At 54.1% G+C, this 27646-nt stretch overlaps 1 protein-coding gene across 4 annotated transcripts; it reads left to right on the top strand.

Annotated features, from left to right (window-relative positions):
• Positions 1559–27646, top strand: SEPT3 (septin 3). Of its 4 annotated transcripts, none has more exons than XM_021091437.1 (11): positions 1559–2228; positions 9901–10092; positions 14068–14196; positions 14594–14675; positions 16601–16738; positions 18298–18415; positions 19276–19371; positions 22169–22265; positions 23679–23730; positions 24020–24113; positions 24283–27646. In XM_021091437.1, the coding sequence occupies exons 1-11, from the start codon at positions 1574–1576 to the stop codon at positions 24364–24366; spliced, it is 1737 nt and encodes a 578-aa protein (XP_020947096.1). In that variant the 5' UTR covers positions 1559–1573; the 3' UTR covers positions 24367–27646. The 4 variants fall into 4 exon arrangements, with proteins under 4 accessions (XP_020947096.1, XP_020947097.1, XP_020947095.1 ...); XM_021091438.1 differs by having other exon boundaries at positions 22166–22265; positions 26305–27646; XM_021091436.1 differs by having other exon boundaries at positions 22166–22265.

Below are 27646 nucleotides of genomic sequence, written 5' to 3'. Positions count from 1 at the left end.
GTCGAACCCATGCCTCTGCAGTGACTCGAGCTGCTGCAGTCGGATTCTTAACCCCCTGTGCCACAGCAGAAACTCCCCAGCTTCTATCCTTTAACCCAAAGACTGAGCTAATGCTCCCCCCACATGGCTTCCCTCTGCAGTAGCTCTGCCCTCTTCACTGCCTGGTACCCCTGGGGGTGACAGGTTCCCCCCAGGGCAGGGACTGCTCCTTTCTGAGCACTCGGGTTACTTCTCCACTTCCCAAGCCTCACCTTGTGCAGGGGGGGCCTCTTCAGCTCCAATTCCAGCTCCAACTGCGGCTCCAACAGCAGGCCAGCCCAGGGCTCTTTCCTGGTTCTGGGCAGGTGCCTCAGATGCAGACCCTGTTCCCAAGGCCTCCTACCTGGACGCCTGAACTCCGATTTTGGCTGCTGTGGGTGGGAACCCAGAGTCCTCCTGCCCCTTGTGGAAGAGGCAGATAGGCTTCTGATAACCACGACCCTCCACTTGGGGTCCCTGAACACGTCTGCGGACCTCCACGGAGTCGTCCACAGAGAGAGGGGCCACACTCAGGCCCAAAGGAAGGGAGAGGTAACCCCCTTGCCATGGGTCCCCTCATGCGGGGGCAGCCTGCCCACTGATGCCACCCACTGTTCTTCCAGCCCAGCGTGTGAGGTGTGTGGGCATGGAGCAGGTGGGGGCTGTGGGGAGGCTGTGGGAAGGGCCATGTGGACTCCACCGAGGATGTGACAGTCCCCCAAACAAGGCCCCTTCAGAGGCAGCTCTAGCTGCTAATCCAGGGGGTGAGGTGGCACCTCTAGGCTCGAGCACCTCACCCCTGCCTGACCCCTTTCCTCTGTTGATCAGGGGACGCCGAAAGACTCGGATGGACCACGACCTCGAGATGCAGCCACATGGAGCCCCAGGGCCTGGAACCTCCTTTTCCCGTGGCCATCTACTGGGGCGCCCTGCCCGCCCCTCAAAACTCCCTGGAGGGGTGTCACCTCTCATCCCTGTTCTCAGGAAGACCATCCACCTGGACGCTTGCCCCCAGAGCCACATCCCACAGGCTCCTGGTCGACTGGGACTAGGAGCGAGGACCCGAAGCGTACCCCTGCAGGACACTGGCAAGAGTCTTGTGCCCAGAAAGCTCAGCTCCGTCTCCTTAACACTTCGCCAGCACAGCCACGCATGGCCCCTGGGCCCCCTACCTTCTCACTGGGAAGAGCTGTCCACCTCGGGCACCCATGGAGGAGGAAGACTGCCCACTCCGGGCTCACCATCTGTGACCCGAGCGCCAGGGGGCAGGGTCCATTCCGAGGACCCAGGTAACCCAGGTCTGGCCAAACCCAGCAAGATGCCCACGGTGGAGAAGCCCCTGGTGAGTTCATACTTGACCCTACCTTTCCAAGCTCGGTTAGCTCAGAGTCCACCAGGTCCTGCAGGGCCAGGCGCAGGGGGTCAGAGGCACCCTGTCCCAGCGACTGCCCATGTGCCCACCAGAGCTTCTCCAGGAAGAGGCAAGCCCCGGGCCAGGGGTATTCCAAGACCCCGGCTGCAGCTCCAAAGGGCCACTCCTACCACGGGGTCTGCCATGGCCATGGATCTGGCTACTCCGGACCCCACACGGCCAGGCACAGCCAGACATTTAGCCACAGCGGCCAATAGACCTGGTTTGGCTGTCAACTTGGCTACACCAAACACCTCCAGACTGGACATGGGCACGGAGTTCCCTGATCTGGATCCCAAACTGGGCACTGCCACGGACTTGGCTTCGGCAGGCACGACCAAGCCAGGCATGGTCATGGACTTGGTAACCTCAGACCCAGAAAAGGTGAGCAAAGCCATACCTACAGCAGGCACAGCCAAGCCAGACACAACCACAGGGGGGCCAGCCATGGACCTGGCAGTACCAGACCCAGTCAAGCTGGGCACAGCCAGGCCAGACAGAGCCATGGTGCTCAGCAGGGCCAATACAGCCAATCTGGACATAACTACCAATTCTCTTGCTATGCATACAACAAGCAGGCTGGGCAGAGCCATGGGTTCAGTTGTGCCAGTCACCCCAGACCCAGCCACTGGGGAGATCGCGCTGGACTGTGTCATTAACCTGACTACATCAGATATTGCTATCTACCCATCAATGCTAAGCAGAAGCCCAGATCCAGCCCTGGACCATGTGACAGCCGATGCTGCCACAGACCTGGCCACAGAGATCACCATGCTGGACCTGGCCAGAGAAAGCAGAGGTAAATGCCAGAGGTGGGCTGGGGATGTACTCGATCGCCGAGGGGGCAGGGAGGTGTATGCCTGGGACGGACTATGCTTGGATAGGTACGGAAACGGAGGGGAGACTTTAAGGTCAGAATTGGGGAAAAGGGGAATGGGGTTGAGGGACAGAACACAGGGGATTCACCCTGAGCTGGGTCCCCACCTGCCAGTCAGAGGTCAAGTTGAGGGAAGCTGTCAGAAGGAAAGATGATGGGGTAATCTGTGGGAGAGCAATTAAGCTAAATCCATGTCCTCTAGCATGGATTCCAGGAGTGTTTCTTTGTTCCCTGAAAAGCTCAAATAATCAGGTGATCTATAGGTGAGTCCAGTTTTATTTTATTTTATTATTTTTTATTTTATTTATTTATTTTTTGTCCTTTTAGGGCTGCACCACAGCACACGGAAGTTCCCAGGCTAGGGGTCAAAGCAGAGCTGCAGCTGCTGGCCTACACCACAGCCATAGCAACACGGGATCTGAGCCATGTTTGCAACCTATGCCACAGCTCATGGCAAGGCCAGATCCTTAATCCACTGAGTGAGGACAGGGATCGAATCTGCATCCTCATGGATATAGTTGGGTTCGTTTCCACTGAGACACAATGGGAACTCCTGAGTCCAGTTGTATTTATTTTTATTTTTTTGTCTTTTCAGGGCCACACTTGTGGCATATATATGAAGGTTCCCAGGCTAGGGGTCAAAGCAGAGCTGCAGCTGCTGGCCTACACCACAGCCACAGAAGCACAGGATCCAAACTGCATCTGCGACCTACACCACAGCTCAGGGCAACTCGGGATCCTTAACCCACTGAGCGGGGCCAGGGATTGAACCCTTGTCCTCATGGATGCTAGTCAGATTATTTCCACTGAGCCATGATGGGAACTTCTTTTTCTTTTCTTTCTTTCTTTCTTTCTTTTTTTTTTTTTCTTTTGAGTCCAGTTTTAAAAGCAAACCACCTACATAAAAATACAGACCAGCACTTCAATAAGTGGTGCCTCATCTAACAGTCTACACTGTCAGGCTCCTCTAGCTGTTAGAAGTGGTCTTACCTGAAACCCTCTAAATCACATTCAGCCTTTCAGGAAGGTAGCTGTTGCTTAAAAGCTGCCTCACCTGGAATTCCTTCTTGGTCACCTGTCTCCAGCCGTTTAGGTGAGCTGGAGACTTGTATGTTGACAGCCCTACACAGAACTGCACAGAGGCCAACGTAAGGACGAGAGGTTCTTCGTCTTAGAGAGGCTGTGACATGCCTAAGGTCACACAGCTGGTTGGTGGCAGGAAACTCATGGGAGCCCAGATCTGGGAATTCTACTTTGGGCAGTTGCATTCCTGACATTTCAGAGATTCTGGGTCTGGCGGATGCTCAGAAAGCATCCAGTCCAGTGGCTTAATTGGACATTGGGGTTGTCAGACCCCCTTCTCGTGGCACTCTGCACACTCAGTCCGGGGGGCTCGCCCAGGCTCTGGTCTTCACTCCTCCCTCTGGGTCCTCAGCTCTCCATCTTCAGACCAATCCTCTCTCCGGAAATGCAGATGTGGAAGCCAGCAGCCTGCTGGACCCCTCAACCCAGACAACTCCAGGTCACGTCCCTTCCTGCCCCGACACCTGCCCGCCCTGATCTTGCTCCTGCAGCTGCAGGCACTGCCACTCTAGAAACCTGGTCCCCTCCTCTTTCTCTCTCCCTCATCCCATCCAGTCTAATTCCAACATCCTCAGTACTGGGCTGGCTGCCCCCTCCTCTCCATCTCTCTGCCCCTATGAGGCCACCCCCTCCTTCTTCACGCAGCTGCCAGAGGGACTCACATGGTTCACGGCAGCACTTTCTGCTGCACAGCTGTCGGTGACTCACGGTTATCTTCCTTAGGCCCCTTAGCCTGGCTTCCAAGGCTTTGGACTTCTCCAGCCTCTTAGCGCTATATCCCTGTCTGGAATTTCCCTGCTCTGTTGTCCCCAGCACCATGCAGCTCTCGCCTCTGGGTTGCCTCACCTCTGCTCTGCCCTCTCACAGAATGCCTTCCACTTGCCTTTCTGACTTGGCCCTCACCCCCTCCAAGACATCCTCCCAAACCCCCTCTCCCCAGGGTGCCCACCCTGCGCATATATACCCCACCCCCTGAATTAAGACAGTCCAGCTTTGGGGACTTCCCGTGGCGGCTCAGTGGTTAATGAACCTGACTTGGATCCATGAGGTTGCGGGTTCCATCCCTGGCCTCACTCAGTGGGTTAAGGATCCGGCATATGCTGTGAGTGTGGTGTAGGTCACAGATGCGGCTCAGATCCCACGTGGCTGTGGCTGTGGTGTAGGCCGTGTAGGCCGGCGGGCTACAGCTCCGATTAGACCCCTAGCCTGGGAACTTCCATACACTACGGGTGCGGCCCAAAAAAAAAAGAAGAAAAAAGACAGTTCAGCTTTCGGTCTTACTCCACCAGCCCAGAGCTCTTTGAGGACTTGAATTATGAGCCTCATTCCGGTCCCTGAAGGCCTGGCAGCATGCTGTCCGTTAATGTTGATCGCATACAAGAAAGACTTTTCTGATGGGTCCATTGAGGCTCAGGAAAGTTCCTGACCAGCTCAAGGTCATAGGGCTCATCATCCCAGAACCAGGCCTGGCACTCGGGCCCCTGAATCAGGGGCAGACCCGCGCTGATCCAGCCCAGCATCCCCACCACCGTGTGACTCACGCACGCGCGCACCGCCTCCCGCGGCTGCCAGCGGTCCCCTGCGCACCACCCCGCCCCCGCCCCGCCCCCGCCCCAGCGGGACAGAGAGGGAGGGACCGGGACTGGGATGCGGGCACATTCCTAGGCCCGGCATCTCGAGCCTGCAGGCGCAGCGTCCCTGCGCGCCTCCCCGGCGACCTGCAGCCGGCGCTGGCTGCCTGCTCTCGCTTGCGGGCGGGCGGGGAGCCGGTGCGGGCGCCGACGCCGTGGGAGGGGGAGGGGCCCTCGGTGGGGCGGGCGCGCGGGTCACGTGGTGCGGGTGGCAGCGGCGGCGGCGGCATCCGTGCGCGCGGGCAGGGGCAGCGCTGCGCGGAGCCAGCAGAGTCCAAGTCCCAGGCGGGCGCGGCGGCGCGGGGCGCAGGGGCGGCGCGGCCGGGCCGCGGGCTGGGCGGGTGGGCGGAGAGCGCGGAGGGGCGAGGCCCGGCTGCAGGGGCTGCTCGGCCCAGGAGGAGCCCGCGCCCCGCTCAGCCTTGCAGCCCCGCGCCCTGAGCATCTTCACGGAGGAACCGAGACAAAGGAGGATTCATGTCCAAAGGTAGGGCGGCCGGCTGGGCCACCGGCGCCCGCCGGGAGGAGGCTGCGGCCCCCTAAAGCCTGGCTGGAGATGCCACTAGGGGGAGGGTTGATGCACCGAGGAGCCCACGCGCGGTGACATATGCAGGGACACACGCACGCACGGTGGCACACACTCCGAGATATATGTGCCCTGAGAAATGCACACACGGAAATGCGGGGAGATACAGAGACCCGTGAACACACAGGCGGGCACCTAGATGCGCACAGAAAGCTCCACGCTGGAGCACACCAAGACTCGCACGCCACGCACAGGTACCAGGGCCACCTACCGCCAGATTAGAGACCTGTGCGCTGACACATAGACCCCTTCCCCCACACACAGGCGCCCGCTGCGACTGGCACCAGCTGGTGGTCTCCAAGGGAACTCGTTGGCCTCCAGAGGACTGGGATGGAGGCAGGGGGTATCCCAGGGCCCTTTGCTCCTGTGAGTGGGAAAGTACTGAGATAGCTTTTGTGATTCCTTCCTTTTCTGAGAGCCGGGGCAGAAGCTCAGGTGGACTGGAATTGCTTATGCGGGTGGGGGCGGGGTCTTGAAGGCTGCCAGGGGCGGGGGGCTGGGGAAGAGCTCCAGCTCCGGAAAGAAGAACCTCCCCACCCCCTGAACACCCACTAAGCCAGGGAGGCAGGTGCTATTCTGAAAAGGTCCCCTCCCCACTGCTGCCACCTTCCCAACAGAGGGGTGGGGTCCCTGGGCCAGACAAAGACAAAGCCTTTCTTTTGCCTGTAAAAGCACTGGGGTTCTTGCTTGGCACCAGGATGGTGAGGTGCTGTTTCTGTGGGGACTCAGCCAGAGCTGAATCAAATGGACAAATGTCTCTCCCTGGAGCACTGAAGGGGCAGGTGGCTCCTGGCAGGGGGTGCTGCAGACAGATCCCCTCCTCTCCGGGAGCCCTGGGAGAGCAGGGAGCTTAGGAGGAACCCCAAGAACTATCTAGGCAGCTTGGCCTATCTGATGTATATCCTGAGCTCTTCCCCATCCTGGGGAGCCCCCCTCCAATCCCTGTTATAGGGGAAGGAGAAGGTGTCAAAACAGAGTCTGCCCCCTTGACTGTGGCTCACCCACAAGCTATTTGCTGTTTGGAGGTCAGCTGCCTTGCTGAGGGAGCAGCATCAGATGAGAAAGGTGATGGCTCTGAAGTAGCATCTGCCTGCAGGGAGGCTCGTATTCATTCATTCATTCATTCATTGCCGAGTGGCTTCTTACACTAGGTACATTGGGGCACAGAAATCATTAAGACATGGCTCCTGCCCTGAGGAAGGATGGGAACTGGCCTGTGTTCAGTGACAGGTAATTTGTGTTTTTGTATAAGCTTCATAGTAGCTCAGCAAAGTAGGCACTGGCTCTGTTTTCCTGAGGAGAACACTGTGGCTCCCAGAGGTCACCCCTCCAGGAGTCAAGTGTGGTCCAGCTGCCCACCCGGAGCTGGCACGGCGGGACTGGGGAGCTGTAGGGGAAGAGGATGGAGCCTCAGAATTCAACTCCTGAACAGCATTTGTCCTGTGCCCTGGAGGTCTCTATTGTCCTTGTCAGGCACCCTCACCAAACAGGGGCCCCTTGGGGGCCAGGGCCTTGTCTGGGGTCCAAAAGCGTCCTTGGTCTTTAGTCTAGGGTTTGGCTGGGGTAGGCTCCCATTTGACAGCATGTGGAATGGCCTGGATGGGATGGAGGGAATGAATGAATGAACGGGTGCGATGTGTCCTAAGGTGCTTAAGGGCCCAGGTAGCACAGAGGAGAGGCATCCACATCAGATGGGAAAGCAGAGGCTTTCCTGAGGGGTGGCACTCGGCTGAATGGTGAAAGAGGAGGACAAGTAAGCCAGGGGCTGGAGCGGGCCAAGGCTCTTCTGGCAAAGGCTGTGACACAGTGACCCACCACAAGTTTGCAGTACAGCTGGCCAATGGGTGGTGGCGGTTAGCATGTGACTGGCGTGTCCTTGCCATGAGATTGGGAGGGGCAGCTTGTTAGCAGGAGCTCTGTGCAGTGTGCACATAGGTGCCAATAGGTGCTTGCTGGACGCGAACAGGCCCTAGAAGTTGCCTGGGAGTTTGGTAGGCCAGCCCCTTCCTGCATCCAAGCTCTGTCTTTGGGGCATGGTCTTGGAGGATGCTGCGGTTGACAGGCCAGGCTGAGCAGGCCACTTTCTAAATGTGTTCACAAAAACTCTCATAACTAAATGCAAGACTCACTTTCCAGGTCCGCAAAATGATGTCAGCCCCCGTTTTCCTGGCCCCTTACACACACACACGCACACGCACACGCACACACACACCCCTACCCTGCAGTACAGGTTGTGGACACCAAATGGGCTGGTTGTGGGCATGAATAGGGCCGCCGTGGGAGCAGCTGGGCCGGGAAAGTGGGGCACTGGCCCCCAGCGCAGGTGTGCTGAGTTGGGCCCAGGAGCCACGTGCAGGGCGGAGGCGCAGGCCAGGCTGCTGAGAGTCAGCTGCTGCAAGGCTGAGCCAATCTTGCTGCCTTCTGGAGCCGCCCGGCTGGCAACAGCTTCCCAGGAAGCAGGAGGGAAGGACGCCAGCCCCAGGGAGGTCCAGAGACTTTGTGAGATTTGGCCGTGCCCGGGAGTGACGAGAGAAGAGCAGTTTCCAGTTGAGAGAGTCTGGCCAGGACCCGCGAAGGAGCAGGTGGTGGGGGCCCAGGAACAGACTCCTGGCTGGGTTCGGGGTGGGGGGAGGTCCTCCTGTCCCCCTCCCGCTTTTCCATCTGCTGCTCCACCCGTCCTCCCTGGATGCCTGGGACCCTGCGGGGCGGTAACCACGAACCATAGGATTCTAGAATGGCGAGGCTGGAAGGGGGCCTCCAGAGAGCGTGGTGTCCTGACACTCTGCTGTGTAATTAGCCTTTAACAAGTGCTTTCGCACGCCCTGCTTCATGCCCCCTCCTGACACACCGTGAACTTGAAAGGGCGCCCGGAGCCTCACCTCCGGACCAGTGAGGCACTGTGTGGGTGCTTCTAGCCCTCACATCTCGTGTGCAGGGCTCCCCGCAGCCTTAGTCAGGGCCCTGACCAGTTTACAGAGGAGGAAGCAGACTTGGGGGTGGGGGTGGGGCGGTGGTTCCCCCAAGCCCGCCCAGCTGGCACATAGCAGAGCCAGGCTCCTTACCATGCACACTTGTTGTGCGGGGAGGGCATGGAGTTGCCCTGTCCTGAAACCCAGCCTGGCGGACAGTGGGCTGGTGAGGAAACGCATGGATTTCTCTCGTATGTGCAGATACTCGTGATCTGCCCGACACAGAGGGACGTTGCGCTCTCTCCACGGGGGCAGGGCTATGATCTTAGCCTCCCTTTTCTTCTGCTACCCACCATGGCAAGAACACACTATGTCATGGCATCTAAGCCAGCCCGTGAGTCCGCCTGCTCCGGTCTCATCTCCAGCGGTCAAAGGGGAGACTGATGGAGTTCCCACTGTGGTGCAACGGGATTGGTGGTGGCGGCGGCTCTGCAGTGCCAGCCTGGCACAGTGGGTGAAAGGATCCCCGGCTGCCACAGCCGCGGTGCAGGTCACACCCGTGCCCTGGATCTGGTTCCCAGCCCCGGGATCTCCATATGCTGCCAAAAAGGAAAGGAGGGGAGACTTATTACTCTTCAGATTGAAAGCTAAGGCTCAGAGGGTGTCTGGGGCTCCTCAGGGCACATCACCCCTACTTTGCAGCAGTGCTCATGGAAGAGATGGGGTCCCGAGGCTGGGAGGACAGGGTGAGGTGTACTCTGCAGAGACGGGGTAGCCCCCCGTGCTTCTAAAAGACAAAGCAACAGTCAGTCAGTGGATATCAGGTCCAGAATCCTAGAAGGTCTTTGCCCTTTATCTGAGGGAGGCTGGACTCAGGTTGGAATAACCACTGTCATCTCTTAGATCAGTGGCTCTCAGCTGAGGCTGTGACCCACCCCCTCTGCCCCCCGGAGACATTTGGCACTAGCTGAAGATATTTTTGGTCATTAAACTGGGGGGCTACCACTAGCATCTAGTAGAGGCCAAGGGTGTCACGAAACATTCCACAGAGCACAGGACAGCCCCCTCCAACAATCATCCAGCCGAAAATGTCCACAGACCCAAGGTGGAGAAACCCCCGGCTGTGGCGCGTTGGAGCAGCACGGTCCATCTGGAGGGTCTGGGTACTGGTCCAGACGGTGCCCCTGACTTGCCCTGTGTTCCTAGGCGGGCCCTTTCTCCTCTAGGCCTCAGTCCCCTCATCTGTGAGATGAGAGACGGGTACTGGGTGCCCTCTGAGGTCCCTTCCAGGCCCCAAGTTTGTATGATGTTGGGTCCAGAAGGGAATCGTGTGGCTTTGTGTGCCCTCTGCTTTCCTGCAGCCCACCCTTCCCTGCTTGGCTTTGCAGGGCTCCCGGAGGCCAGGACGGACACAGCCATGTCAGAGCTGGTGCCGGAGCCCAGGCCGAAGCCGGCCGTGCCCATGAAGCCCGTGAGCATCAACTCCAGCCTGCTGGGCTACATTGGCATCGACACCATCATCGAGCAGATGCGTAAGAAGACCATGAAGACCGGCTTCGACTTCAACATCATGGTCGTCGGTAGGGTGGCCGCGGGGTCCCCGAGGTCCCGGTGGCCGTCCTGCTCCTTCCTCTAGGACGGCCTCAGCCCGGCTTCCCTAGAATGAGCGCTTCCTCGGAGGAATGCGCTCCCTGGGCTGATCACACAGGCCTGACCCCTTTCTCCGCCCAAGGCTGGCCGGGACCGGGCAGGGCTGTGGGTGGATGTTGTGGCCGCTCTCAGTGTGTGGCCTGGGGCATCATTAGAGCTGGGGCAGGACCAGAGGAAGGGTGGTCTTCTTTCGGCTCTTGGGTAGACCTTTTAAGTTGAGAGAGAATTTCCGGACATTGGACACGAAGGTAGGGTCGCTGGGTCACAGAATATGAGAGCGAGGAGGGACCTTTGCTGACCTCGTGAGGTATCCTCTCGGTGGCTGACACTGGGCTCAGGGGTCATCCTTCTTTCCTCCTCCTTTATCCCTCCATCCTCAAGTCCTGCTGATTTACCCGTAAATCTCTCTCAAGTCGGTCCCTGTGTCTCTACCTCCACCGCTACATCCCTGGGCCAGAGGGGTTCTCTGACCTGGATCACTGCGGCCACTCGACGCAGAGCTGCTCAGAGATAAGGAGCTAGGCCAGAATGGAAATCATCTAGAAAGTCGGGCTCTAAAAAACATCAGCTAACGAAACTGTGCTGTCTGACCTGAGTTGGTTTACTTTCTGGTGGGAACTTCTTTTTTTTTTTTGCCTTTTCTAGGGCCGATCCCGCAGCATATGGAGGTTCCCAGGTTAGGGGTAGAATCGGAGCTATAGTCACCGGCCTACGCCAGAGCCACAACAACGCAGGATCCAAGCCGCATCAGCAACCTATACCACAGCTCACGGTAACGCCGGATCCTTAACCCACTGAGCAAGGCCATGGATCGAACCCGCAACCTCATGGTTCCTAGTCGGATTCGCTAACCACTGAGCCACAGTGGGAACTCCTGGTAGGAACTTCTTATCTCAAGACCCAGTGGCTTATGGTTCATGGACCCTGGCATCTGGGCCACAGGCCACACTTTGAGTGGCCCTGACCCTCCTGGTTCTCTGTCTCCTTTGTCCTTCAATCCAGGGTCCACCTGTCACTGAATAATTTTTCCAAACTGCATAACTCAAGTCCCCCATTCGACTTAAAATCTTTCAATAAGTTTAAGGATTTAAATTCCTAGTCCGGCCTGATGTAGCCTCGCCACTCACCTCTTACCACTTCCCATGTAACATTCTACTCCTCACTTATAAGGAACAGTTCTAGACTTGTGGTTGCCAAGGGGGAGGTGGAGGGAGTGGGATGCACGGGAAGTTTGGGGTTAGGAGATGCAACCTATTCCATTTGGAATGGATAAGCAATGAAGTCCTGCTGTGCAGCACAGGGAACTCTAGCCAATCACTTGTCATAGAACATGATGGAAGGTAACACGAGAAGAAGAATGTATACATGTGTATGTTTGACTAGGTCACTTTGCTGGACAGCAGAAATTGACAGAACATTGGAAATTGACAATAATAAAAAAATTTTTTTAAAAAGAAAAAATGGGAGTTCCCATTGTGGCTCAGCAGAAACAAATCTGACTGGCATCCATGAGGACGCAGGTTTGATCCCTGGCCTTGCTCATTGAGTTAAGGATCTGGCATTGCCATGAGCTATGGTGTAGGTCGCAGATGCAGCTCAGATCCCACGTTGCTGTGGCTGTGGCGTAGGCTGGCAGCTGCAGCTCTGATTCAACCCCTAGCCTGGGAACCTCCATATGCTGTGGGTACGGCCTTAAAAAGACCAAAAAAAAAAAAAAAAAAAAAAAAAAAAAAAAAAAAAGAAGAAGAAGAAAGAAAAAATGAAGTTGGGAGGGGGAAAAAAAAATAAGGCAGAGTTCTCCTGGACTTGCCATGTTCTTTCCTGCCTCTTAGCCTTCGCTTATGTTGTTCCCTCCCTCTAGAACTCCCTTCCAGCTTCTTATGGGTCATTTGAAGTCATTCTTAGATTTAAGCTTAGTAGCTCCTTCTTCCTAGAAGTTCTTGGTCCCAGAGAGACTGGATTAAATTCCCTGTGGTACACTGTTGTAATACCTTGTGGGTACCACTTTCACAGTGATTGTCACAACATATTGTCATCATCTGTTTATGTGTTGGTCTCCTTCACACCAAATGCCTCCTTAAGGTAAGGAGGATGTCTTGTTCCACACTCTACATTCAGTTCTAGCACAGCAGCTGACACGCAAGAAAACTTAGTGAGGGAGTTCCTGCTGTGACTCTGCAGGTTAAGACCCGCCTAGTATCCATAAGGATGAGGGTTCAATCCCTGGCCTCACTCAGTGGGTTGAGGATCTGGTGTTGCTGTGACTGAGAGGTAGGCTGGCAGTTGCAGCTCTGATTCGACCCCCCTATCCTGGAAACCTCTGTATGCCACAAGTGTGGCCCTTAAAAGCAAAAAAAAAAAAAAAAAGAATGCATAGTGAGGAGTTCCCTGGTGGCCTAGTGTTTAAGGATTCAGCATTGTCACTGCTGTGGCTTGGGCCTGATCCTGGCCTGGGATCTTCTGCATGCCACAGGTGCAGCCAAAAAAAAAAAAAAAAAAATTAATGAACAGTGACCTTAGAAAATCCCAGATCTAGAATGGCAGCTACCAGACATGTGAACCATTTCTGTCCCCAGCAGGGCCCACGCAGACATCACTGGTCAGTCACAGCACACACTCAGTACTGAGCCCAGATGGAGCGTTTGAAACATTAGATAGGTGGCGACTGCCAGTTGATCAGGTGAATTGAGAAATGTAGCTTATTCACCATCCCTGGTCTCATCCAGTTCCCTCCCTCCTACAGGTAAAGAGAAACTAACCCCAGAAGGGCAAGCATGGCCAGTCCAAGACCTTCAGGGGAAAAGCACAGTCGAATCTAGAACCCTAGGCTCTAGTTCTCAGCCTGACCCCTGTCCTGATATACAGCAGGAATGCTCTAGACCAGTGCTTCTCAGGCTTTACTGTCCGTATGAATCATCTGAAGTCCTGTTAAAATGCAGATTCTGATTCATAGGGTTGGGGTGGGGCTGAGGAGCCCATACAGCATCCGGGCAGTACTGGCACCGCTCATTAGTTGCAAGGCCTGCCGGCGTGATTCTTATGCATGTTAGTTTGGGAAGCATTGTTCACACCAGTGGTTTTCAAATACCTTTTTTTTTTTTTTTTAACTCTCAGAGCGCACCTGTGACATATGGAAGTTCCCAGGCTAGGGGTCAAATTGGAGCTTTGGGCCTATGCCATAGCCACAGCAATGGGGGATTTGAGCTGTGTTTGCGACCTATACCACAGCTCACAGCCACGCCAGATCCTTAACCCACTGAGCGAAGCCAGGGATTGAACCATATCCTCATGGATACTAGTCGGGTTTGTTTCCGGTTAAGCCACACTGGGAACTCCCTCAAATACTTTTTAATTATGGAACTCTTCCTTTTAAAGAAATCTGCACAACTGAAGTGTCAGTATGCACAGTAATTCTGTCTTTACTTTTCGTATTATTAAAGACTACAAAACTTAGGCCAAAAACAAAAGCAAAACAAAAAACAAAACCGAGGAGTTCTCTTGTGGCACAGTGGGTTAAGAATCCAGTGTTGCCACTGCAGTGGCTTGGGTTGCTGCCATGGCACATGTTCGATCCCTGGCCTGGGCATTTCTACATGCTGCAGGTGCAGCAAAAGCAAACAAACAAAACCACTACATGAGACAAACGCAGAGGTTGTCCCTTTTCCAATGGCCCTGGGCTTCCAGAAGGAGAAACATGGAATCCAGCCGTCGATTCTGCAGGTCCTTCCGCAGCGAGCGGGAAACCCTCCCCATCCCTGCCCAGCCTCATCTTTCCCCAGTGAGTGGTCAGACAAGGGTTTGGGGTCACAGCTCTAGAATTCCGTCAGCTCAGGGGAGGTAGACGAGGCCTGGGGGTGGACGCGGGGGTCTCCCTGCCTTCTCACCCTCCTCCTGTCCTGCTGCAGGTCAGAGTGGACTGGGCAAGTCGACACTGGTCAACACCCTCTTCAAATCCCAAGTGAGCCGCAAGGCCTCCAGCTGGAACCGGGAGGAGAAGATCCCCAAGACGGTGGAGATCAAAGCTATTGGGCATGGTGAGGGCCAGGCTGGGGCCCCAGCAGGCGCCGTTCAGAGGGGCCTCTGCCAGAAAAGGGGAAAGGCTGGGGCTGCTTGGGCGTGAGCACGTGGAAGGCACCCACGGGACAGAATAGAATTAAACCTAAACCCTAAGGAGCCAGTTCTTCAGACTCTTGAGTCCAGAAAAGGGAACTGGAGAAGAACAACATGGGAGTTGAGCTGGATGGTGAAGCCTGGGCGGATGTGGACGGAAGGAGTGAGGAGGGCCTTCTGGGTGGGGACCCCGAACTTTCCCAATAATTCGTCCTGCAGAAGGAAGGAGCCCGGGTCTCCCTGGCGGATAGGCAGCTGGTGGGGCTCCTGGCGTCAGCTGGAGGAGTGACCTCCCCGGTGCTTTTTCTGTCCACTCCCCAGTAATAGAAGAAGGCGGCGTGAAGATGAAGCTGACTGTCATCGACACCCCGGGCTTCGGAGACCAGATCAACAATGAAAACTGGTACGTTCTGCCTGTGAGAGTTCCACCCTAAAGAGCGGGGCAGACACTGTGGGCCGGCCAGGTTCACACACACTGAGAACCATCTGCGCCCTCCGTGCTGAGGGGTTAAGCGGGAAGACTTGCTGAAAGCTGGGAGCGGGGGGGGTGGTAAGGAGGCAAGGGGAGAGGCCCAGAGGGGGGCCCCGGCGTGGGGAGGGAGAGGGGGCCGTGCAGAGGGGATGTCAGCCAAGGGGTTGCCTGGAGATGCGGTGGATCTCACCCCCACGAGGAGAGACAGTAAGGCGAGCTGGGGTGCGAATCCAGGCTGACCTGAGGGCTGTGGCAGAGAGTGGGGCCTGTGAGCCAGATGTCACAGCCCTGGACAGAGAGAGGGTGGGTGCAAAACAGGAGGAAGGGGCGTTTTCATGACGGGAGAGCCTCTGGGAATCCACAGAGCAAAGCCTCAGGAGCATCAGCCGAGACGAGGCGGCATGCACGGGCCAGGCGTAGATGAAAGTGTCGACCATGGAAAAGCCCTGTGTCGGAGCTGGGAGCTGGGTTTTATTCCCTGTCTTGCTGTGGCCTCCGAGACTCGCTTTTCAGATAGCTCTGAGCAACTGCTGTCGGGGGCCAGGCCAGCCTGTGTGTGATTTCTGGCCAGAGGACATGTGCAGTCACACACACACACACACACACACACACACACACACACACACACACACACACACACAGAGGAAAAGACTACTGCTAGTCAAAAGGAATAGATAACTCAGGGAGTTCCTGTCGCGGCTCAGTGGTTAACCAATCCAACTAGGAACCGTGAGGTTGCGGGTTCAATCCCTGGCCTTGCTCGGTGGGTTAAGGATCTGGTGTTGCCGTGAGCTGTGGTGTAGGTCGCAGACCCGGCTTGGATCCCGAGTTGCTGTGGCTCTGGCGTAAGCCGGTGGCTACGGCTCTGATTCGACCCCTAACCTGGGAACCTCCATATGCCGCAGGAGCGGCCCAAGAAAATGGCAAAAAAAAAAAAAAAAAGAAAAAAAAGGAATAGATAGATCAGTTAATGGTTTTCATGCTTTTCTAAGGAGGGGGAGATGCAAGAATTTGGGTCCATAAATGTTTTTCTGAACCATAACTGTCTGAGGGCCTGTTTTCCTAAAGCACAGAGAGCCTTATCCTGTCCTTTGTCCTGAATTCCTTTCCGGGGCATCGTAGGCCACCTGCAGTGGCCAACGACTTCATCCTTGTAGAACGGGATGGCAAGTGACATCCCCCACTTGATGGAAGGTTCCAGGCAGACGCTTGCTCCCAGACAGGGCTGGAGACAGCCGTGCCTCTGTGAGGGCACTGGGCTCTGCCACAGACAGATAGGGCTGCTGAACAGCACAACTGGGAATTGGCTGTATTGATCGTGGGAAAGTGGCTGGTTGCTCTCGTCTCTGGTTCGACACATGCTCCTTGACAGAGAAGGGCTGTTATTACCACAGTCAGGAGAACAATGAATTATGGCCACGAGCGAGTACTTTCTCTGCGCCATGGCTCTGTTAAATCCTACACCTCTGTTTGTGCTCATTCTCACATGAACCTTATCAGGCACCTCTGGGTCCTCTCTTTATGAGAAAATAAGCTTCAGAGAAGGGCAGACACTTCCCCAGAGCTTCCCGGCTAATAAGTGATGGATACGGGCCAAGTGTGGGTTGCCCTTGGGAGTCGGATGGGGTTCTGCAGGTTCCTGTGGCCCAGGCAGGGGGCTCGGTCCCCGGGGGAGTTCCGCCCTTGCGAACAGGTAAAGCCCTCCACGGGAGAAGGGTCAGCAGTCCCCTAGACCCACCAGGCGAGGCCGGAAGTAAGGGGACTGCTGCCCGACCCTGCCTACGGTGAGCTCCCGGGTCTTATCCTTCTGGACCGTCCTTCTGCTTTCTCCCCCACCCCCCGCCCCCCGCCCCCAGCTGGGAGCCCATTGAGAAATACATCAACGAGCAGTATGAGAAGTTCCTGAAGGAGGAGGTGAACATCGCCAGGAAGAAACGCATCCCTGACACTCGTGTCCACTGCTGCCTCTACTTCATCTCCCCGACTGGACACTCGTATGTACCCGTCCTCTCCCCCCATCCCCGGGCCTGGCTCTGGTTTGCATCCTCTGTGTCCAGCCTGGAGGGGACAGCCAATACGTGGACTCGGCTGGGGAGGGCCAGATGGGCCCCGGTAGAGTCATGGCCCGGTGATCCCCCAGACTTTCTCACCGGGAGAGAGGCGCTGACCAGCATCAGCCCCCATGCTGTTCTTTGATGTTCCAGCATCACAGCATGGCTGGGCCAGCAGAGAGAGGTTGCGGGGGGGTGAGCAGGAGGCTCCTCATTTGTACAGTAGATGCCTGCTCTGCACACGCCTAGGGTTGGGGGCAGCCAGAAGGGTGAAATGGGGAGGGGCAGGGTTACAGGACTGGGGCTGGTGTTTCAGGCAGGCGTGGGACGTGGCTGTAGGCATTTGGAGGGGGGGCAGCGCAGCCTAAGGCGCCAGGTGTCTGGAGAGGAAGGCAGGCAGCAGGCAGAGCATGCTGGGAACTCAGGTTGGGCGTATCAGGCAGGGCTGTGTGATAGGAAGGGCCGGCAGAGGGTGAAGAGAGCTAAATGGGCAAGCAGGCAGCCTTCCTGTTGAGGCGGTCTCGTGACTTATCCCGAGGCCTGGCTGCTAGACCAGGGTTCAGTTCTTGAGAAGATGGTGCAAGAAAGGCAGGCCCCAAGTTTTGGAGGAACCAGGCACTTAGCAGGTTTTCAACAATGCGGCTCAGGAACTCAACAAAAAGATAGCTTTATCCCTCTCTCGAACCTGGACCCAAGGTCAGAGCAGGCCAGCAGGCAGCCTGACTTGATGAGTCCACTGCACTATGAACCAGAGCCAGACTGGGGCCTCAAAATCCAGTGGAAGCTGGGCCCTCAGATGGCGGAGCGCCCAGGCCCCCAGCTGGACCCCTATAGGATTACCCGGGGGCTGGGAGGAGGCCTGTCAAAATGTGCTGCCCCATTGGCTGAAAAAGACGCACACATGCGGAGATCCTGTCATGGCTTAGCAGTAACGAACCCGGCTAGTATCCATGAGGATTCGGGTTTGATCCCCGGCCTTGCTTCGTGGGTTAGGAATCTGGTGTTGCCGTGAGCTGTGGTGTAGGTTGCAGAGGCAGCTTGGATCTGGCGTTGCCGTGCAGCTGTAGCTCTGTTTCAACCCCTAGCCTGGGAACTTCTATATGCTGCACCTGCAGCCCTTAAAAAAAAGAGGCACGCATGTAACCCTGACACAGGGACGTATGGGCAGGGATGACCGTCCACAGCTATTCCCAGGAGAAAGAAATCCCAGGTCAGAAAAGACGTTAAAAAAACAAAAACGTTGTGAAGGAGCCGTTTGCATGGGGCGAAAGGAAAGCCAGGGTGTACACGTCGGCTGAGGAAGAGAAAGGGGGCTGCCGGACCACGTGCGGTGGGTGGTGAGTTGCGGTTGTTCTGCAGCTCTGAGGTGGTGGGTAGACCTCCGAGAGGAAAGGGAGCAGCCTCTCGGCCTCCCAGCCCAAGGGGACCCCTGGCGGGGCGGCGGTGGCTGAACAGGGGGGAGGGCAAGGTGGCTCTGACAGTCCGCCTTCTCTGGGCCCCAGCTTGCGACCTCTCGATCTGGAGTTCATGAAACACCTCAGCAAAGTCGTGAACATCATTCCTGTCATCGCTAAGGCTGACACCATGACCCTGGAGGAGAAGTCTGAATTCAAGCAAAGGGTGAGAAGGCCCCTCGCTTTCCCGTCCCCACCCCAGCCTCCCCCTCCTCTGGTTCAAGCCCTCTCGTCTCCCTTATCACAGCCACCCTCTCACCCTGCTTCCCACCCAGCTCCTTCTTAAAGAGGCTGGACTGCTGGTGTCTGGCGACCAATGGGGAAGAGACGTCAGTGCAGCTCCAGCCTTCTTCCCACCCTCCAAACTTATCGGCAGAGACCGCTGAATACAGAAATCACCAAGCACAAGAGAGACCACTGCTCCCAGTCATGTTGCTGGAAGGACTAGAGTCATTAGTCAGCTGCCCACTAGTCCTTATTCTTACCTTCCATAAGCTCGATCCTGGGCTGTACACACAGGGGACAGGGCTGGGGAGATGCAGAAGTGTAAAGACTGCCTTTAAGAAACTTACAATCAAGTAGGTTACTGAAAAGGTACCGGATAGCTTCCTGGAGGAGGTGTCTTAAGCTGAGCTTTGAAAGAGGACAAACAGAGGCTTGGGGTCGGGGGACGCATCTCTCCTCCGCAAGCAAGCACATAGCACATATGGCATGAGCACTGCCCTGTGGAATCTGTTCTCAGCTGTACTGCTTGTCTAAATCTCACGCACCCCAAGATGCACAAGCTATACCTCGAGACTCTTCCTCATCCCAGGCTGGGGTGAGCTGTAGCAATTGTATGACTGGGGCTCCTGTTTATTCAGGATTCTCCTGCTGGAGAATTCAGACATGGCTGGATCATCAGAGGCTGCATTCATGCCTCTGATGTCAGCCCACACACACTTGCACATCCATGCACACAAACACATGGCTCTCGCTCCCATCATTCTGACACTTGGCTACCTGGCTTCTCCTCTCTGCCTCTAGGTCCGAAAGGAGCTTGAAGTAAATGGCATTGAATTCTACCCCCAGAAGGAATTTGATGAGGATTTGGAGGACAAGACAGAAAATGACAAAATACGGGTAGGTGCCTGGGACTCAGTTTATCACACAGATGCCCACCTTGGTCCCCATGGTATGCATATCACATACCATTTCTCTCTTTCCACCTGCTTTTCCCTTTTCATGCTCCCTGACCCTTGCCTGACCCAAACCAGAAGTAAAATGGGGGAAGCTGAGGAGTTGGGGGCCTGGCCAGGACTGTGAACCCTGCACCCAAAAAGCCAATGGTCTGTCCATCCCCAGACCTCTCATCCCCCCACCGGGCTGAGTAAAACCAGGGTTTGGGGTGAGGGAAGAGCACAGGGAGGAGAAGCTTTAGGCTGGGATCCAAGGTGTCTATGCTCTATCCGAGCTCTGCCTCAGTTTCCTCTTCTATACAATTCAGAGATCAGACTCAGGGAGTGGTTTATAGCTTTTTTTCCCTAGAAAAACTCTTTTTTTGTGTGTCTTTTTTTTAGAGCTGCATCTGTGGCACATGGAAATTCCTGGCTAGGGGTCGAATCAGAGCTATAGCCGCTGGCCTATGCCACAGCCATAGCAACATGGAATCTGAGCCATGTCTGCGACCTACACCACAGCTCATGGCAACGCCCGATCCTTTAACCCACTGAGTGAGGCCAGGGATTGAACCTGCGTCCTCATGGATACCAGTTGGATTCATTACCACTGAGCCACAACAGGAACTTCCCTAGAAAAACTCTTTAGAAAATTAAATGTCAGGCGGAACTCCAATATATAAAACATAAAGCTGCTTTGGCTAAGTGACACAGGCACAGAGCTTTACCTTCTCAGGAGCCCCTGCGCTATCTTCTGGGGATCTTAAGGCTTCACAGAAGTGGGCTTAGAAACCATCGGCCTGTTTGATTTCCTTTTTTTTTTTTTGCCATTTCTTGGGCTGCTCCCGCAGCATATGGAGGTTCCCAGGCTAGGGGTTCAGTTGGAGCTGCAGCCGCTGGTCTACGCCAGAGCCACAGCAACATGGGATCCAAGCCAAGTCTGTAACCTACACCACAGCTCACGGCAACGCCAGATCCTTAACCCACTGAGCAAGGCCAGGGATCGAACCCGCAACCTCATGGTTCCTAGTCGGATTCATTAACCACCGAGCCACAACGGGAACTCTGTGATTTCTAAGGTCCCTCTTAATTCTAAACTTCTGCTATTTTGTGATTCTGCATCAGATTCCTGGGTTCTAGTCCGAGTTTTTCTATGAAACACTGTAACCTGGGACAGATCACTTGCTTTCATCTTGAGTCTCCTTCTCCATCCAGTGTGATATGCTAGTAGGATCCGCTTACCTGATGTAGTTGAGACAGATGGTTGGTCAGTTAATTGAAAAAGTCAATGGAAGTGAAGGAATCATTTTAAAAAATGAAGCGTACAAATCCTAAATGTTTTAAAATAAATGTTTCTACTAAATGGTTAAGTTAAAGTATCATAAAACATATCACATTCATTAAACATTCTTTTCATGTAAAGACAAGACCTCTTCTTTGACCCACTCTTTTTTTTTTTTTTTTTGTCTTTTTGCCTTTTCTAGGGCTGCTCCTGCGGCATATGGAGGTTCCCAGGCTAGGGGTCAAATTGGAGCTGTAGCCACTGGCCTACACCACAGCCACAGCAATGCAGGATTCAAGCTGCGTCTGTGACCTACACCACAGCTCACGGAAACGCCGGATCCTTAACCCACTGAGTGAGGCTAGGGATTGAACCTGCAACCTCATGGTTTCTAGTCGGATTCGTTAACCACTAAGCCATGATGGGAACTCCAAGGTAGATCCACTCTTAATACAAAATACACTCGCCTTTATCAAGTCTTTCTGAGATATTCAACTTAACTTTCAGAGAAACGGGGTTGCCACACTCACGTGACCTTAGGCTATATGGTAATTAATTGCAATATCAAGTCCACCCCAGGCACATAGATTTGGGAACAGACATCTGGTGGAGCAGAGAAGCCTGTGCATGTCAGAAAGTGGCCCTCAAGCTCTGGGAGGTCAGAGGTTGTGGGCCTCTGCCAGTGTGGGAAGCAAGGTGAAGCTTCAGTTACTTTGGCTGTCAGTTGGGTGGGTGTCATTCCTAGTAGCTCACAGAGTTGTCCCACATCCAACCAAACCTGTTAACGTGCTGCCAAGAGTATGAAGCATTCTCCAGTTGTAGGAAAGTGGCTTACTGAGGTTGACCAGCTAAACAGGGGTGCAGCAGGGGTTGGATCCAGGATTTTGGACTCCCAGTCTAGTGCTTTTTTTTTTTTTTTTAAATGGCTACACCGTGGCATATGGAAGTTCCTGGGCTAGGAATCTGAGCTGCAGCTGTGACCTAAGCCACAGATGTGACTAGATCCTTTAACCCACTGTGCTGGGCCAGGGATCAAACTCCTACCTGAGCTGCTGCAGTTGGGTTCTTAACCCACTGTGCCACAGCGGGAACTCCTAGTGCTCTTTTTAAGAGACAAGGGCCTTGCCCTTGCCATCAGTGGGATCACTGAATGAGCTTCAGAAACATGCAGTTCAGGGGTTCCTGCTGCTGCACAACAGGATCAGTGGTGTCTTGGAAGCACTAGGATGCCAATTCAATCCCTGGCCCGGTGCAGTGGGTTAAGGATCCTGCGTTGCTGCAGCTGCCGCTTGGGTCACAGTGGCAGCTCAGATCTGATCCCTGGCCCGGAAACTCCCTACGCCATGCAGAGCGGCCAAAAAAGGAAAAAAAAAAAAAAAAGTACGGTTCAGAGCTAGAGGAGCAGGACCATATGCCACCCTGCCCTCGGAGGCCCAGATGGTAGGAGGTTGACATGCACCTGTGTCTGGTTTGTCAGCAGGAGAGCATGCCTTTCGCTGTGGTGGGAAGCGACAAGGAATACCAAGTGAATGGCAAGCGGGTCCTCGGCCGAAAAACTCCCTGGGGGATCATTGAAGGTAATTCAGTGCATCTTCTTGAAGAACTAGCTGCTGGTCAATTATGCTTATCTATTAAGCCTCGATGGGGCGAGGCACGGTCCTGGGATGTAAGATATAAAATGAATGCCAGCCAGCCAGTGCCGTAAGGGGCTCAGTAATTGAGAAGACGAGACTCACAGGCTAGAAGCAATAAAGGATGGATTTAGCACCTGACTGGGAGGCACTAAACTCACAGGTCACAGGAGTTCAGAACATGGAGAGATGAATAAGGGCGAGAAAAATCAGAGAAAGGTTTGCATGCGAAAGGGGCCGTCATCTGACAAACTGCCGGAGGGTTGTTCGGGTGCTGCCATTTTTGTCTTTTTAGGAATGGATGTGACCTTGAGAAGGTCACAGTGATTCCAAAAGTTCTCAGAATCACTTCAGTGACTAAATTCATTATGATAACCCTCTGAGGGGAGCAGGGCAGGCGTGACTGTTCTCAGAACATCAGCGCTGAGGTGCTGGTGTCTCAAGACAGGTTGAGTGTCCTGCCCAAGATCACATGACTTGTTAGTGGTGAAACTTGGACTTGAGAGCGGTTATATATATTTCAATGTCTAATATGCAATATCGATTCAGATTTTCATAAGTATTCCCCAAATATCTTTGGTGGGGTTTTTTTGGATCCCTGATCAGCTCAAGATCACGTATTACATTTGTATATTATACCTTTTTATCTTTAGTCCCTTTTGATTTTTCAAAAATGGGGGTTGATTGACAATGTTCTTTCAGTTTCTGTCGAGCAGATATTTTGATTCCCAAACCAAATTCATCCTATTGTATCATGTCGACTCTCATTTTTCTCATGACCCTGTGTCCGGATTTTTTTAAAAAATAGCATTTCCTCATCATCGACCTTGAATGGAATTTATGAGGACTTCTGGCCTGCCTATTAGAATTGTGGGACTAGAGGGTTCATGGCTTAATCTTCTTCTGCTCCCACCATCCTTAGCAAGTGGTTTGCAAATAGTAGGCTCAATCTACGTTGAGTATGACCTTTTTAAGGTGGCTCCATGATTTTCTATGTGCATTGCTGTCTTTCAATCAGAGTATAAGCTCTTTAAGGATAGGAATTGTGTCCTAGGCCTTGGGGTAAGTTTCTGAGGCTCCCTGTGTATTAGTTTCCCTAAGGAACCAGTTTTCTAGAACTCTAGTGTTATAGAAAACTCTAAAATGGGAAACATAATAGTCCCTATTAGCTATTATTCCACAGAGTCCAGAACAGGATTGCGCCATCGTAGCTGCTTCATGACTAGTTCACTGAATAAAATCCAGTGCACTATTCAGATGAGCACACCTCTGGAGGGGGGACAGTGCCTCCTGAGCAGAAATTCACCTGCCGGTATTGCTGCCCGAGTGAAATGACCACCTGTTTGGTTTCATTCACAGTGGAAAACCTCAACCACTGTGAGTTTGCCCTGCTTCGAGACTTTGTCATCAGGTAAGATGTACCCCTCCCGTCAGGTGGTAAGTTTAATTATTTGAGGTCTGGAGGCCATCTGTCCAGACCCACTTCCTCAGTCTCCAGGTCTCTCTGCCAGCCTCCTGTCCCTGTCCCGGCTCCCCTCCTGAAGGCAAAAGGGCTGAAGAGGTACCCTTGGTTCTCTGCAGTGGGTCCCAGCCATTGGGTCTAGGCTGTGGGCATGATGCATTGACCTCAGACCTGGGTCCCCTCTTCCTCCTCCTGCCTCTGATCACATCCCCATCTCTTCTCGCCCTGTGTCCCTCAGGACCCACCTCCAGGACCTCAAGGAAGTGACACACAACATCCACTATGAGACCTACAGGGCCAAGCGGCTCAATGACAATGGCGGCCTCCCTCCGGTGAGCGTGGACACAGAGGAAAGCCACGACAGTAACCCATGACGACCCTTTCTCTGTATCATCACACATACTCACCTCTCCACACACACACACACACACACACACACACACACACACATATCCCCAAACCACCACCAACCACCTTCTTCCTTTCTGCTCTGTCCCACAGGCCTGTCTGATATTTGTGGAGCATCTTGTCTACAGTGTGCACGTGCACACGTGTGTGTGTGTGTGTGTGTGTGTGTACATGTGAGAGAATGCGCGTGTGTGTGTGTGCGCGTGCGCGTGCGTGCGTGCATGCGCGTGTCTGTGCAGGGCTGAGGTATTTTCACTGCCCTCCCTGCAAAGTCCCTTGTAAGTTTGGCTCCTCCATGGCTGTCCATTATCTGTCTCCTTTCCTTGTGTCCCAGAACACAGCCGAGTGCCTCACTCACAAGGTCTGGGGGAGGTTTCATTTAAAAATGATGGGAGCAGGTGAGCCACAGGTAACTCTTTCTTATCTCTGAACCCACCTGCAAACACAGTGACTTGCCAGATTCTCCAAGGACAGTCTGTGGAGCTAGGCCCCGGGCGGGGGCGGGGAGTGGAGTACTTCACCCTCCCTGGAAGCCCAGGGTGGTCTGGGATAAGGCTAGAACTTTCAGGGAAAAGAAAGGTCAGGGGGGAGCAGAGAAGCTGGGCTCCCCTAGAAAGAATTAGTGCCTAGAAGTGGAGAGGAGAGCGCCACACTTCTGTCCGTGTCACTGTCTGAAAGCTACCACCTGTCACCATCGCAGGCTGCTGTTTTCCGTGCTCCCCCGCCTTGTCCCTACGTTCTCTCTCCTCCCCCTTTTCCCTCCTTCCTTCATCCTGCTCCCTCTGACTTCTTTCACTTCTATTTAGCCTAACCCACATCAGCTTCGTTTCTGTGTTTAGGACTGATGCCTGGTCTACTTCCAGAAATGACTTTAGGCCACTTAAAATCACAGCTAAAATCACGGGACAGTACAAACGGAGATTACAAGAGGAATGGGATCTATAGAGAGGCATGGGAAAGAAAGCTGCTGCAGTGAGCCCTGAAACTGGCCCAGGGCTTGTGGGTGGCCCAGCCAAGGAGGAGATACAGCAAGTTATGCAGGTCCCAGGGTCTGGTTAAAGACGCACATGTGCGGGTCAAGTGAGGCCGCCTCTTTTTAGGCATTAAGTTCTAGAAGAACTGAGTCTAAAGAAGTATCAAGACCAATAATACACTGTATTTGTCTTGGTAGTTTGGCTTCAAAGACAGTTTTAAACCACACCTCCCTTCTATTAGGATTCTTCCTTCTTAAAACGGGCTTCTCTCTTTCTCCCTTCTTTTTGTATATGCTTGACCCCTCTTCTACTTTCCCTTTCTCTCTGGAGTTGAAGCCAATTGCATTTTTGTCTGTCTTCCTTTGCTTTTCTCCAGCTCCCCCTCCTGACGCCCGGAGACATTCCCAGTGATACCCACAGTCATACATGGAGCCTTTTCTTGCCTTTCCTGTCCGCCCTCTATTTATTAATGCATATATTTCCCCTGTCCTTTTAGAGACAACTTAGTCTTTCTCCTTTGGTCTGTTAGGTGGCTGACATTTGGGGCTGGGGTAACAATGTAGCCTTAGGCAAGGGGAAACAAGTGATACAGTTTACCATAACTTCTTACAACGTCCTGTTCCATCTCCTCGTCCAACCCTAGGTGTTTTACCGGTCCTCTGCAAATTCCAGCATTTATAGTCCCTTATCACTCAGGTGCTAGGAAAACACATAGACTTAAGGAAGGCCAAGAAGATTCAGTGGACCAGGAGAGAAAGAGGTGGGGGATCAGATTGCCAGTGGCTCGCAATTTATGGTCGCACTTTCCTGAAAGCTCCTTACCCATCCCACCCACATCTTGCATCGCCCCCAAAGTCACTCCAGGGTAGGCACCTGTCAGGACAGAACAGCAGCAGGGTTAGAGCCCAGAGGTTGACTGCTGCATTTCAACAGAAGAGGGATCCCGGCTTATATGGAGATGGAGGCCTAGGGGGGAAGGTCTAGGGGTGGGGGTGGGGGCGTCGGAGAGGCTGAGTAGGAGAATGTTGCTTGGCACCCCTCAACCATATCTCAGCCTCCCTGGAGAAGCCGTTCTGTGTGTCTGCTGCCAGCTGCTGGTCTCCACACCCTCAACCGTTCTCAACCCCTCCTCCCCCCGCAGGGAGAAGGCCTCCTGGGCACTGTCCTTCCACCTGTACCAGCCATCCCCTGCCCCACTGCTGAATGAAGGCCATTCCAAGCGCCGCTCCTCCCTCCATTCCTCTCAGCGTATTGCTGCAGGGCCACGCCCCTTTTAGTGCTGTGCGGGCCCCGCCCACCACCACGGCCCCTCCCAGCCCTCTGCAGGTGGGAGGGGCCAGCTGCCTCTTTAGGACAGTTGCTTCCTCCATTGATCCGAACCACCCTCCCCTCCCAGTGGAATGGAGCTCTAGAGAGCGCGAGCACTGCCCTCCTCCATCGTCTGTGTCAGCCGGCCCTAGCCCATCTCTAGGGCAAAAGAACTCGCCAAGAGCTTCTTCTGCCCTTGCAGACCCATACCAGCTACTTGTAACCAACCATCTTCAAGGGAAATGGCCTTGCTCCCTGTCCATTCATCTGCATGAGCTACTCTTGGCTCCCTTAGAGGGTCAAGAAAGCAACTTTTCTGCTTGTCAGATTTGTTGACGTCAGCTGTGTGAGCCCCAGTGTGGGACTAGGGTGTCTCCTTCATTGCTTAAATCTTATTTATAAAGATAGGTCATTAGAGATGTGGGGGAGCAAGGGCTAGGATTCCCCCCCCCCCCATTTTTTAAATCACTCCTTGTGGCTGGTCCCAGAGTACAGTCGCACACCCTCCCTACCCCATGACAATGCAGCCACTTGGGAAGAGTGGTTTTCCTAAAGAGACATTTCTGGAGTTGACTTCCTTATCCTAAAACTTTAAATAAGAACTAAACACACACCAAAAAAACCCTCCAGAAACTCATAAGATGTGAACTCTAGGAAGAAAAAAAGCACCCTTCTGACCACTTAGCAATAAGAGGGATCCATTCCCACCTCCCCTGACTACTCCTACCACCCTGTCCCCACCCCGTCAATGTGAGTAACAAACTACCCTGGCTACAGTCAGTCACTGTAGGCTAGTGGACAATCCCTAGTGGAGGGTAGAGCCCCCTCATCAGGTGCATGAATGTTTGCGAGTGTCGGCTGCCACTGCCCCACACATTACGTCTTTATGGAACATCCCCTGCCCACCACCCCAGTATTTCTACTTGGACACACCTAACTCAAAGGTTGGTGACTTGTGGGCCATTCATCTACAACCAAGCCCTGATGGAACAAGAGACCCAAGCCTAGGGGATGCAAGAACGACCCACTTCTTAAATGTTACCAGTCCCAGCCAACATTTTGGTGACATTATGGTTAATTTTCCCAACTGAAAATAAGCCAACACTCAAACTGGTTGTGTAAATGTTGCTAGACTTTATGTGTTGTACAACTAAACATTGCTCTTTGAACAGTAA

This window comes from Sus scrofa, chromosome 5 (genome assembly GCF_000003025.6).
Source record: "Sus scrofa isolate TJ Tabasco breed Duroc chromosome 5, Sscrofa11.1, whole genome shotgun sequence".
Taxonomy (NCBI): Eukaryota; Metazoa; Chordata; class Mammalia; order Artiodactyla; family Suidae; genus Sus; species Sus scrofa.
The sequence above is the reverse complement of the archived record's forward strand: the minus strand, read 5'-3'. Positions and strand labels throughout refer to the sequence as shown.

Bases quoted from the DNA above. Each gene is read 5' to 3' on its own strand.
- SEPT3 (XM_021091436.1), top strand. From the start codon at position 1,574: ATGGCCATGGATCTGGCTACTCCGGACCCCACACGGCCAGGCACAGCC. The intron at 18,416-19,275 runs GTGAGAAGGCCC...CTCTGCCTCTAG, and splicing joins AGTCTGAATTCAAGCAAAGG to GTCCGAAAGGAGCTTGAAGT. The intron at 19,372-22,165 runs GTAGGTGCCTGG...CTGGTTTGTCAG, and splicing joins CAGAAAATGACAAAATACGG to CAGGAGAGCATGCCTTTCGC.